This window comes from Nipponia nippon, unplaced genomic scaffold (genome assembly GCF_047370975.1).
Source record: "Nipponia nippon isolate SJK-2023a ecotype South Korea unplaced genomic scaffold, ASM4737097v1 scaffold_9, whole genome shotgun sequence".
NCBI classification, from domain to species: Eukaryota; Metazoa; Chordata; class Aves; order Pelecaniformes; family Threskiornithidae; genus Nipponia; species Nipponia nippon.
This window is the reverse complement of record NW_028262413.1, coordinates 41,804,577-41,818,275: the sequence shown is the minus strand read 5'-3', so window position 1 is coordinate 41,818,275 and position 13,699 is coordinate 41,804,577. Positions and strand designations below refer to the sequence as shown.

The 13,699-nt window shown below is 44.2% G+C and overlaps 1 protein-coding gene across 7 annotated transcripts in view; it reads left to right on the top strand.

Annotated features, from left to right (window-relative positions):
- AKAP13 (A-kinase anchoring protein 13) overlaps positions 1-13,699 on the top strand; it is a 225,936-nt gene that overhangs the window by 104,430 nt on the left and 107,807 nt on the right. For all 7 annotated transcript variants that reach the window (XM_087743462.1, XM_087743461.1, XM_087743460.1 and 4 more), the window contains 2 exons: positions 960-1,143; positions 12,747-12,936. In XM_087743462.1, coding sequence (XP_087599588.1) covers positions 960-1,143; positions 12,747-12,936 — 374 coding nt within the window. The remainder of the gene's footprint in view (positions 1-959; positions 1,144-12,746; positions 12,937-13,699) is intronic.

The following is a 13,699-nucleotide window of genomic DNA, read 5'->3' as shown; positions in this document are numbered from 1 at the left end:
TTGTTGTTGCTGTTGCTGCCAGTCAATACTGAAATCTTTTGTTAATTAAAAGAACAAATTTTTATTTCTCGCAGTTTTTTTAACCCAAATGCTTTTGCCCTTCATACAGAAGTAACAGGCTTTGATCTGCAAATACTGTATTTCAGCTGTGCATCTGGAGCTCATTTCTTGTTGAAGCTTTTCAGAGCATCGTTCTAGGGCTGCAGCTTTTAGAGTAGGGGGATATTTTTCTGAGATGAAAGCTTAGGCTCAAGAGTGACTTTTACCAAATTAGAAGGTCACGGTTATTAAACATAAAAAGCAGCGGTGGAGATTGCTAGTTTATAAATGCTGCTACTCAGAATGATAGAGCTTCTGTATAAAGCTGAGAAAAGCTAGTCTGAGGCATAATCAAACCAGGAAAGCAAAATCCGCACTTTTTTTTGTCTACATGAGAGGTTTAAGTGTTCTCTTTTATAACTGCTTTAGATTTGTGCTTCAAATGTAATTGATTTTTTTCATGCCTTGGGACAAATCAGCATCCTGTTAAATAACAAAACTTATCTGTTCCTAAAACCTGGTCCTGGGTGTGTGAGGAGAAGGCTTGGACATCTAGAAAAACCCACCTGACCATGCCAGGTTCTGTTTGGAAGCACTGCGGCTTGGTGGTTGCCGTGGCTGTTCATGAAATGGTGTTTTTTTCACATTGACTTCTGTGGTCAGTCTCACCCTGAGAGGTCCTGAGCACTTCCAGTCCCACCGGAGCGTGTCCCTTGCTTTAAAGTACTGGTCTGTCCTGAATACTGGCACCCAGCGTGTTTTTCCAGGTGCTACAGGTTCCTTGGCTTTTGGGCTGTCAGCTCCATGCCAGCCGTTGTGTGTGGTGTGGTGGGGAGGTGGGGATATGGCATTCACCTAACCCACAGCCTACAAATTCCCTTGTGTTTTTTTTTTTTTTTTTTTTCCTTCTTTCTTCCCAGAGAACATCCCTCGGGAAACACTGATGCATTTTGCGGTGAGGCTGGGTCTGCTGCGGCTAACGTGGTTTCTGCTCCAGCAGCCTGGTGGAAGAGGAGCTCTCAGCATCCACAACAACGAAGGGGCAACGCCTGTGAGCTTGGCCTTGGAGAGGGGCTACCAGAAGCTGCACCAGCTTTTAACCGAGTAAGGATGATTTGATGGTTCCTCTGCTAGTTTTTCATTCTGTATCATGCTTGCCTTTGCTGTGCATTATCACTGAATAGTGTCTAAGAGCCATACTCTACCCTAAAAGGCAATTTTTGTATGATTTTGCTCTTACCTTTCTTGCTAGCAACAATGAGGGCAGGTCCTTAGGGTTTAGGGGAAATGCAATAATATTGTTATGTTCTTCTTTTCTGTTGCACAGTGTTCTGCTTCCAGCTGTCTCTTAAAGCCCAAACTAAGTCACTGTAATATCGACTAATTAAGACAAACCTTATGCAAACACAAGTGAAAAAGCTTTTCTTCAAACAAGCACAGCTGCCCAAAAGAGGGGAGCTAGCGGCCTTCATGGTGGTGGCTGACTGTTATGTTCTTACTTTGTAGATTTGGAGTTTTTTGGTTAAAGGAAATAATGATAATTGTATTGAAATAAGGCAGCATCTTGTAGAGAACAGGTATCTTACCAGTATAGGTAAAATATTTAGGTAAGAATTAATGCAAGTATTTAACAGCAGAAACTGTTCTCTTTTGAGCGGTCGCGAGAAACAGCCAGATCTTACTCACTCCTAGCAAGTAACTAGTCGCATGAGCATTTACTGCAGTGTTTTACAAGGAATCCTTCAGAAAATGACAAGTTATTTTTGAATAGCAAATGTTTGGAGATGGAGCTTTAAAAGCTGAGGCTAATAAAGGCAAAGAGCTTAAATAAGTCCTGAGGGGGCTATTTGTAGAAGAGAAAAGATTTGGTCTGCATGTGTGTTATTCTGATGCCTGGTTCTCTTAAGCTTTGTTATTAACTTTGTTTTCTGAATTGAATTTTCAGATACTTGGGGTTTATGTTGAGTGACGCAGTGTCGTGTTTAGGAGTCTGCTGTGTCGTCCACATTATCACGCAACATTTCTCTGTTATGAATTATAAATTATTCTGCTTTCTGTAGTTGTTGAGTGGGGTGTTAGAGGGCAAAAATTGCGATCTGTGTTGCTGGAGTGATTGCATTTAAGTTTCATCTTTAACAATTCAGCCAACCACATGCAAAGTGAGGGTGAAGGAGAAGGTGCAGGGTGGGCCAGGAGCTATACCCTAACCTCCTCTTCTGCCACCCTTGGCTGGGATTAATACAGAGATGATGACAATGATATGTTTTTCTCCATCGGGTTCAACAGTCACACTGTGAAAACAGCCAGCTCTCTTGCAGACTATCTTGTAAAATCGGAATGTGCAAATTCATCCCATAACTGCATCAAAGTTCTCCAAGGTGAGACTAACCATGTTAACAGACTTTACGTACTGTCAAGAAGCTTAAGTTGGCCAAAACTTTATTATAAAAAGCTTAAGTTGGCGAAAACTTGAATATAGAGCTCACAGCAAATACTGCAATCTGAGTATGAGTAGAGCTGGTAATTTAAAAAGAAATGGGAAGTAAACAAAACTATTACAACAGCTATTCATGTATTTGGTGGAGTGAGTATTTCACAACTGGTTCCAATAGTGGAATGGCAGTTCTCACTCAGTGGAAAGAAAAAAAGAGTACTTGGATTACATGGTGACACTCTGTGACACTCCCTTTAATGGATACTGCTGGTGTCATCCAAGGGATTTTTCTGATGACCTTTACAGTTCATCCTTGAAAATAAGACACTAGCAGCTTCAGTGACGTTACCATCAAGATCCCCAATCCTGTTCTTCTTAGTATAGCCTTAAACTGTTCATTATGATTAGCTTTCCGCTTGAACTGCTGGGCGGAAATAGAATGTATGAACAGCTGACAGCCATGCCACATATCCCATGACTCTGAAAACCCTGCTGTCTCCATGAAGCCCTGCAAACAGAAATCTGTGGATGCTGGAAATCGTGGACCCCTGTTTCAATGGGTGGGATGGTGGCAAAGCACCGTGTGACGAGCTCGGGGCTGGCCGGAGCGGTGGGAGCAGCGTGTGACACGGGGGCCGCCACGGCCCTTGCCCACGTGAGGGCGGCGGCTGCAAAACGGACACCTCCTGATTTCCCAGCAGAGATTTTTGTTTTGCTTAGCACGTTCGGCAATGAGATGGGACTGAGGCTTGAAAATCCCTATTGAGATGAGAAATATTGAGTTTCAAAATATAGAAAAGCAGCCAAATTCCATGAAGAGAGTACATATCATTTATGTGCTGTCAAAACACAATGGATACTGTACAACCTCTTTTCTGCGCTGTGCTTATGTGCACGCTGTATAATCCGTGCACGCAAATTTGGCACGCAACTCGTACCACTCAGCAAATACAGAGCAGCAACGCATGTTAGCGAGAACCCATACAAAGGAGTCATTATTTTTACAAGTAATTAAACTGCACTTCGCCAAATAAATGAATGCAGTGTGTTTTGTAATGCATTATCCTTGGGGGGATTTTATTGTTCACTTGCTTGCTAATTTGCAGGACCCTGCATTTTACAATGATTCTCCCAGCCAGCATTGGGAAGGGGTGAAATTTTCCTGTAATTAGGATACAATCATTAAAAAGCAGACACAAAACCTTCTTCGTTGTTGCAGTTTTGTTGGGGTTCGGCTGCAAAGCAGCTTGATTCAGCTGCAGTGTAAATATTTTTCTCAAAAACTAATTACACTGGGGACATTTTGAATTTCTGTTGATCAGATGAGCTTTCCCTTTTCAGCTATTGCAGTTTTTCATGTAAAAAAATGAAAGATGCTTCCAATCGAAATTTTGCAACCCTTGAAGTAGTCCTGTCTGTAGGCTCGAGCTTGTGCGCTGGCTCTTGCATCCTCTGGCAGGAAAGGTGCGTGCACTGCTTCTTTCAAGGCTGAACTGAGGAGCTGCGATAGAGCACACGTAGGTCGCTGAAGATGCAGGATGCCGATAGCAGTGTTTATTCATTGGTTGTGTATCATTCCTGAGGGTGCTTGTTTTATCTTTGAGATTAAAACTGCACAGCAAATGTTGTCCTGCAGTGCAAATGGAATAGGAGAGTGCAAAAGGGCAGGAGTTTTTTAGGGAAAAAAAGGGGTTTTCTCTAGGAACAGTCTTGTTTGCTTGCTAGCAGCTTGGTTAATAGGTTTGTGGGGTTTTTTTTGTTTGTTGGTTGGGTTTTTTTTAATACAAATTTAAATATAAATTAAATAAATTATCTTTACTTGCATGAAAAAGCTTCGGACACAGGCAGGCTGCATAGCCCTCTCTGAGTTTCAACAATTTCTGCGTCTGGCAGGAGCAAATTCCAAAGCGAAGGGTCCTTCCTTGAAGCCAGTTACTTCCCTGTGTTTAAATTGGGCAACGCTGGCTGCGGGGCGCTGGCAGAGCGCGGCTGCTCTGCTCGTTAGAGAAGGGCTGGCTCTGAAGAGCCAGCAGAGTTTATTAAACAGGGGGGTAGTTCGCTCTGCTCCGTGTGAGTAACTTGGCCTGTGCAATAGGACAGCTGCAGTTTGCAGTAGTCGATGTTTTCAAACGTAGTTCGGCGTAGTAATATAATCTGCCTGCCAGCTCCATGTTCTTCAGTCCTCTGTAAGTCAGGCAAGGAAAATGGCTCCAAGAAACAGCCAGCGTGCAGAATTTCAGAGAAGTCGGAAGTGCTGTTTTGTAAAACATACAAACACTGATTTTATTTCTGATTTCATTTGTGCAGAACAGAGTTCTGTCTAGTAACCCAAAAGTATCAGGTTTTTTCCATAAAGTCAAATGCTTGTAATTTCTTCACAGCTGAGAGCGATTTATGCCCCCTGAAAAAGGGGAGTAATAGAAAAGTAAAGCCCATAAAAAAACTCTTGCATTCTCCTAATCCCTGCAAAGGAGAAGTTTCAGAGTTGTAACAGTCTCTTGAGTTTTTTACTCTAATATTAGTTTTGCTTTTGCTTGTTTCTCTGCTTGCTTATTGCTGTAAAGTGCTTCTGCAGAGCTCTGGGATTTCTCTGCCTTAAAATCTCCTGGTAACAGCCAGGTGGCTCAGTATGCGAAGCTGTACGTCAGTACAAGTCTGTATTTCCAAAATTAAACTGATGTAATTAACACACTGGTAGCAGGAGGGTTTTATGAATGTTTTGTATTCTATGATTATCACTTGCTATTGTTCTGATTTTACATAAGTCTGTGCCGTAATCTCTGTGGTGCCTCTCAAATGAGGAAGCTTTTTCAGTAACTTTACTTTTATAATTGAATACGCTTTTCTGAGCCAGAGCTGCAAGATGATTTCCCTGGTACCTTATTTCTTTGCACTCCGTTTTAGCAAGTCCTTTAAGCATGTGTTTAATTTCAGAAATGTCCAGTTCATGTTCAGCAGTGTGTTTAAGCGTGGTCTTAAAATTAAGCATTTCTTACAGTGCCCTGCCAAATTGGGACGATAGTTAAAGATGGACATATTTCACTGAGTTTTGGTGTTACGTTGTTCCATTAAATTCAGTCTTTGTGTAGGTGAAGAGCCGTCTGTGGTGCAGATGCTTTCCAAAATCACTGGTTTCTTGGGGCTGGAAACATTGCCGACCGCTACGACTTCAGTGCCAGATCGTGGCAGCTGTATGTAAACAGGGTGCTTATACCCCCGAGAACATATAGGCTGACCCCCCCTTTCCTGTGTGCACCCTTTCCTTTCTTACGATCTGGGAACTAACTGTGCCAGGCTCTGAGTCTCCCCTTGGTTACAGCAGTTCTCCTAGTATTTGTTATATGGGGAGCACGAGTGGGACTCAGCTGGGGACATGCTGGTGGCCCGAAGGTTGCCACCACACTGGGCAGGTGATGCTACACACAGTTTTATTTCTGGCTAAGCAGAATCAAAGGCTGAAGAGTCTATTGAAGTAATGCTGATGTTTTTCTCTCTGTTTTTCCACCCCAAAACAAGCAACAAATCCTTCTGATTGTTATTTGGAGTGCCAGGCAGTAGGTTTAGGGTATGGCTTGGAGAGGAGAACAGTTGACTTTGTCTCTATAAGCGCTGGCACAAGATTAACATTTAAAGGAGGGTTAGAAGGGCAGTGAGAGAGGACCTGAGGAGATGTGCATGTGGTAAGAGGATGCTGTTTAGCTACCAAAGCGTGGGAGGAACAGTGATCCAACAGGGTCTGGTTTTGCGGCAGTGTATTGCTGAACTGTAAGATTATCGTTTGAAACACCGTTGTTTAATCAATTGATCGTCCTGATTAGAAAGATGCCGAGGTGCTGTGGGTTTCTTCTGGCCACAGCAGAGAAGCAGACTGGGGGGGGGGGGGACAGGGGAACCAGGTGTGAACATGATGGAGCAGGAAGAGTTTGTGTTTCTCTCTTTCCACCTACTCACCACTGCGTGCTCGAGCTTCTACTGGTTTCCTAGTGTGTTCCCACGTCCCTGTGAGGACTTGTATTTTCATGCATTGGCTCCCTCCTCTCCTTTGTTTTGTATGTATCCGCCTCTGAATACAGAAGAGAGAGAAGTGGCTTTGTCCGTATGGTAGAAACAGCTTTTTACTCTCTGATATCCCACTCGAAAATTGCAGGTCCTGGGAGATGATGTTCATGTAAACAGGCCTGTGAGGAGGCGAACAAAGACATTTGAGAAGATTTGGTAAGATGCAAGAAGAAAATTATTCACCCCCATAGCAATCCTGATCCAGAGGTGATCCCAAAAATCATAGGGGCCATAAACCCTGAACAGCCTTGTGTGGTTGGTAAGTGATTGTGATAGACCAGCTCCATTTCAGGATAAATTTAGAAAATGTGGATAAGTAATTTCCTAGAATGGGTTAGCTGGATACCCAGTTAGGATACTCGTATTTAGTCTCTGGAGCCGATCTGCTAGAAGTAGTGACATTCATGGTGGGGACTGAAGTTTGAACAGATGAAGAAGACTTTGTAAACTGCTGTGTCAGAGGCAGCCAAAGCGATGGCTTCATCTTCGTGTTGTGTTACAGAGTCTGTGGTCACGCTCGCTTGCAGCACACGGAGATGTTCTGCAGAGACAAGCCTTCCTTCCATATCGCTTGTCCTGATCTGAGATGCTGTTTTTAGCTGTAAAGAAAACATTGCTTGATAAAGTAGTCTCCATGAGTGTGCTTTTGTATTTAAAATGAAACAGATGGCATCTGTTTTCTCTCTTGAGTGCATTTCATAGATTCACCTTAAATTTCTTTTGTTTATTGATGAGACTTCACGTTGGCATTGAGTTCTGCGTTGGACCTATGGCTCCACATCCTGAGCAGGACATCTTTCTTTTAGATAAGACTATGAAAATAAAGCAAATGGAAAAGTGCATTTAATAACAAACAGTTATTCTTACGAAATGCACATCGTGCTATTTGGCAAGTATATTTACCACAGTTCGTAGCCGTATTTTTTTTTTTTTTTAATGTATAATTAACTTCGGGGCCTGAGAAATGCTTGGGTTTAGGAGTGGAGATCCTTTGTGGTAGGAAATACTGGATGTGCTCTCTTAGGATACGTGCGTCTGCAAACAGCTGTTGAAGGAGCAAGCCACCTTTTCTCTCTTGTGTGATTTCCTACTGTATAGTGTGTTGATCAATGGACTGAGAAGTTAGCATTAAATATTTTGAATCCAGTTGTTAAATATTTAATTTGAAATTGAAGGGTGGATTATGCAATTCTGAATTCAGTTCAGTGTCCGAACCCACTGCAGTTCATATTTGTGCAAAGCACTGTAAGGGATCGGTCATCATTTCTACATTGGGTGAAATTTGACTCTTCAATATCAAAAGTATTCAAATTAACGAGTTTCTGTAAAATTTTCTTATATAAGAAACTTTTTTTTCCTACTTTCCTGGGGCTTTTGGAACACTAGGAAACACCTGAAGTATGAATGCTGTGTTTGTTAAATATGTTTCACATTTACAAATGGTTGATTTGTTTTATTCCATTCTAGCACATAGTAGTTGCACGTGTTTCTGAGTCTCATATACAATGTGTATTGATGGTTACAAAAACAAAGAGGAGCAAGAAAGCGTTCAGGTGCACTAGCGTTTTGTACGTCACTAAAGATTGTGGGTGCAAAGTTGATCATACGTATATGAAGCCTCTATTACCCCAAAACTTCTGAAAATAGCATTGAAGTTCTATTTTGTCAAATTTCTAAGATGTCTTGGTTTTAGATGCTGGTGACTGCATTAAGTCTGGGTGCTGGGTTTTTACAGGAGGGGTTGTTGGCTTGATTTAAATGGCCTGTGCTACAGATGGGTTGTGCAATCGCCACCCAGTCCAGCATCCTGTCCCAGTAGGCACCTTTTCTTGTTTATCCCAGATCACAGTCTGTCCGATCTAGTATTTTCAGTGTAATATTATAACAACAGTAATAATTCCAAATTTGAATAAGGATGTAAGATTAAAATGCAGTTTAGTTTAGTTTTTATTTGCCTTACAGATAAAAGCATACAAATTCTACCGTTTCCTAGCTTTTCATTGCAACCATAATACTAGGGGCTTTGTTTAATTTAAGAAGAAAGAAAAAAAGTGGGGTTTGTTTTGTTGTTGTTGTTTTTTCTTTATCACATGAATCTAGGGGCTGATGCCTTCGGAATAAACCCGCAGCTGTTGTCAGGCTTGCAGTAAGATCATAAGAGCTGGCAACGCTACTGAGTTTGTTTTGTTTCAGCCAAAGTCCGGCTCAGAAATCTGGAGGGGATATCCCCAGGAAATAACACCTTGAGTTCCCACACCACCTTCCTTGCCCGTTTGTAAAACTGCAGGATAACTCTTCCTAACACGAGGTTCTGCTTAACCCACTGAGGCTTTTTTGTTCGTCTTCTGATCTCTTCCCCTCCTCTTCCTCTCCCCTCTGTTTAAAACCTGTTATCTCTGTACCAGAAAACACGCCTGCCGGGAACGTCGGCACCGCTGAATTTCAAACCCTTGTCACCGAGCACAGTTTCTGCAGCTTTTGAAGACGTGCAGAGCTTTTACTTGGGTTTTTTTGTTCTCCCTTTCATACTTATCTTCCCTCTTCTTAAAAATCTCTCGCCCGTATCTGCAGGAAGCCGGGAGCCGTGCTGTGTCGGTGCAGGCTTTCCTCTCCCTCTTTCTGCCGCTCGCTGGCTCGGGGCCATCCTATCTGCTCCCCCACAAGACAAAAAGAGATTCAGCACACGAGTACAGTACAGCTCCTCCTTCGCCAGGGACGAGTCTACTTGGGTGATGCTGGGAGGTTTAAAAAACACTACCTGTCGTCTTTTTTAACGTGCCAAATGGTCAGGATGTGATGCCGCAGTTTGATCAATCTTACCAGCTCCCAGATTGAGCAGGGCATGGCCTGACAATATTTTGGAGGCTTTGCTTCTCCTCTCACCCTGTTTGGGGTTGGCATCCTTCTTTGAGCCACCTTTCTGTGGATGAAGGGCCGGCTGGTAAGCTTTCTTGAAGCCAGCGATTTCCCTTCTGGGCTGGCCTCCATGGGACAGAAGACTGCAGCAGAAGAAGCAGGGACCGGAGCTGGAAGACTTCTTCCAGGCTTTTTCAGTGGGACACAGCATGATTGTGCCGAGGGTGGAGCTAGTGAATGCTGTCAACCTTATCGGTTAGTCTTTGCTTTTTTAACCAAGCAAGATACTTTCTTCTGCAAAAGTTGGGCTTGGAGATTTTGCCAATGAAATTTTCAGTTCACTGGTTCTTTTGCATATTTTGATGGGAAGCTGTTGAAAGGGGAGGATGAGAAAGCCTCATAAGAAGACAGATTTCCCTTGCAGCTGGCAAACTGCAGCAAACTGAATTTTTGTGCTGAATGGAAGCAGATTTTCAGACTTCTTGTATGCTGGAGTTTCTATGTACATTTTTGTTAATAAATCTTCAGTAAATATTTGCATATCTGGTTTTATCTCCTAGTAGACCACCTTGGGTATGCATTTGTATACAGTTACTGCAGAAATTCCTAATTCTGAACAAAATAAGCGTCTTTCACAACCAGGGACTACAAAATACATGACTGCAAAGCTTGCTTTTTTTCTGGAAGGAAGTGTGTTTTTATCATCTCTCAATAAAACCCAGGGATTGCAGTGAGATGTGCAGGAGAGTCGCAAACGGTTAACCTCAGTGTGCGAAGGCAAACGAGCAGGAGCATCTACGTGCCCTTGGAAGTGATTGCCTGAACAACAGAAATAGCGGTGTGCAAACAAGTTAATGCTTGTGGATACCCATTTGTCCTCTCTGCTGCAGTCCATCAGTGCTGGGATGCAGCAGTGTATGAAAGGGGAGATTTGAACGAGTCAGTAGATTGAAACATCCGCTACCTCTCTGCTTAATTTTGTGCAATGTAGGTAACTGCAACTAAAAATGAGAGCTTGGAGTTGTTTGTAGTTGGCTGGATGTGAGAAAGATCTTGGTTTTTCAAAAGGTTTAAAGCCCTTTGTAGAGTGTAACACGGATCGGCAGCTTGAATACAAAAAGAAATTGCTCTCTTTGTAAGCAGAAGTGATTATTTGATCCGTCTGGGCCGTGTGAAGGTGGCAGATTGCAGGAGGGGTGGGCGCGCTCACGGTGTTGCAGGGGACTGTGCTTGCCTGTCATCTCGCTCCGGATTTTGAAGCTTTTGAAGTCGCTGAGGGTCCTTTAAGGCTTGAGTCGTGCAGGCTGCTTTGTGGGTGCTGATTTGAAGATGCTCGTAAGTGTACTTGAAGCTGATGAGAAAGCGGAGCAGACTCGTCGCGCTCGGTTCTTTAATCCGGCTGATGGTGTCCCCGTGAGTGGGTGAATATGGTTTTGTGCTGACTGCCTCATTGTACTCTGAGTGGCCCTGAATACAGTAGTTTCATATATGACAGCTGAAAAGAAAAATACTCCAGACAGAAATGGCTGTGTTTCCTTGATAAAGGAAGGTCATTTCTTTAGCCACTTGTAATGGCTCGGTTGACTTCAGTGCCTCCATGGATTTATCCTAATCATCACCAAAAATTGAATGCTGCCTTCTGTTTCTCTATGGAAATATTGATTCTGTTTAAACCAAGAGTAATTCTGCTGAAGTCAATTGAGTTACATGGTGGTGAGTGGTGGAAGACGTAGGTTCACTTTGTCCAAATTTCCTTGCAGATTGAGCCCCAGATGAGTCACAGGAGGGGGCGGGTGGTTGTGCCGGGGCAGAGCAGGGACAGCCGCTGCCACCACCGTCATCTGCGCAGGTTTCTCTGCCGCGTGATGAAGCATCCGGCCGTTTCCCCACCCTGCTCTGCCCGTTCCTGTTGCCACTCATGGTATCGTTTGCTTGTTACGACTTTGCTTTCTAAATTGCTTGGCTTCCCAGAGAGGTAGCCCTGTGGTTTGCTAGGTGGGCACTTGCCCATTAGAAAGGTTTGCTACTTTTAAAGTAAGAAACCAGTCAGCAAAGATGCTGAAATCTATGTGTAATTTTACCTGGTTGATAGTATACATTTGCTGTATATATATCTTCTTGAATTCCTAATTGTGTGCATGCAATCATAGCTCTGTCCTTTCTAGGGAAACCTGTAGCTGTGCTGCAGAGGGACATCTGGGGGTGCCTGGTGTGTCAGGGGCTGGTCTCCGCGACGGGGAAGGGACATGCTCTCAGCTGGGGCTGGCTGGCTCTTGGTCGATGTATCCCTAGAGAAAGGAAAACAGAGACATTTCTATTTCTTATATCCCTGAGCAGGTCAGTGTAAGCCCCTGTTCCCGTAACATTCCTGCTCGGCTCCACATCTCTCCCAGGGGATGTGGCGCTTGGGAGGGTGCTGTGTGAGCCGCTCTGTCCCGGGACAGTTAAAACAGATTTTGGGTTTCCTGAATCAGTTCTGATTCAAAATGAAATCTGTAAACCTGAAACTTTAGATGAACACCTCGATAAGATAAATGTTTCCTCACCTTTAAAGTAGCAACAACACAGCCTCTGTGGATCTTGGTGAGACCTGAAGAATTACTGCTTTGAGTGGCAAGCCTGTGCAAAATCAGGGTTTGACATTCAAAAAGAGATGACTAGATAGAAATTTCTGTCGAATACATGTAACTGCTGAGTTATTTTTTCATTCTGGTCTGCAACAACATCCTTTTTACCTTTCCTTCCTTTTGATTCATAAAAAGAAAATCCGTGATACTGCTGCAGAAGGACAGCTGTCTCACAATATTGAGAACATCTTGCACAGAAGCAGTTTCACAGAGCAAGCTAAATTCATTTCAGGAGTGAAAAAAATTGCTACAATTTGATGGCTGTTGGGTGTTTGTGAAGCAGCGCGCTGCTTTTGGTGTAGAAGTTGTACTGTCTGTATCATGGTAATCCTCACTCCTTCTAACTTGTCCCTCTGCAGTTCTGTCTTTCAAGTGTCTGTTTTGCTGGAACAACTGCTGTGGTGTTCTTCACCTGCAATAAATTCCATTTTGAAAAGCAATTGATGTGCCTTTTGCTGCTAGTCTCTCCTAGTCTGGGGAAAAAAAAAGCAGATCTCTAGCTGAGAAGGACCCTGTGAAATAAAGCTTGTGGCTGGCATTAACTCTAAATCACATTAATTTTCAAGACCGAGAAGTGTGCGTGTGTATTTGTCTGTGTCGCCCTGGAGCCGGTGCTCTGTTTCGCTCGGGCCGTTGATTACATGACTGTCCAGAGTGAAGAACAGCGTGCGTGTCCTGCAATGCAGCATCCCTCCTTGCCTGCAGATTAACCTGCGCTTGTTTTATTGCAGAGAGGAAGCCAGGGAACCGGACTCCTGGAGCACCTTGTCTCACACCGTGCACTCAGGGGACTACAGCGTGAAGCACCACCGCGGGCTAGATGTTTACATGCTGACGGCTGAAGCCAAGGAAGGGGTAGTGGCCAGCTTGGAGAGTGACATTCGGCACCTTCAGATGCACATGCAGAGCCACCAGCACGTGGTAAGGAAAAGGCTAAGATGATGAAAGAGAAGTGGAGCTGGCTGATTGCTGCCTCACAAGCAGCCTGGCATCTGGGGAGGACTTCCCCGCGTAGGCACCCTTCGGGAATGTATTTACCTCAGTGTTTTCTCTGGATGTCATTAGCAAACATCCAGGTGGACACCTGCCTATTTTCTTCTCGTTTGAGCACAGGGAGATCTGATAAAGCTGTACTAGGCAGCAGATTTTCTCTCTCAGAAGAGAAGCAGGTTTGGGGCTGTGCAGTGCTGGATCTGCATGGCCTCGTGGGCTCTCTGTGCTCCCACCTCTTGCCTTCTCCATTAGGTTGGGACCCATTCACATGGGCAGGGAAACCTCCCTGGAGGTGGACTGTCCCTCCAGGGTGTCTGGCAGCCATCAGGCAGCATAAAGAAGGCTCCAGAGCGGGGCTGGGTCTGTGAGGGCTGCGCACAGTGGGTGCATCTCTGTTCAGATGGAAAGCTCAGGGCCAGAGATGAGACTGAGGGGAAAGTCTCTGGGGCAGGTGATGGAGAAAAGAGCTGTTTCCTTAGCACCTTGGTGTAGGATTCGGAGGACGAGCCTGCTCTGGCCACAGGGGGTGTGTGTCCATAGTGGTCGCCTTGCTGTGCTCCTCTTGGACCCCATGGCGACTGGACCGCAGGAGCCATGGGGCTTTGGAAAGGCTTCCTCTCGCTGCTTTAAAATAGGGACTCAGTTGGGACAGGAAGGTGAAACAGCGGCACACTTCTGTGCCACTTCTCAG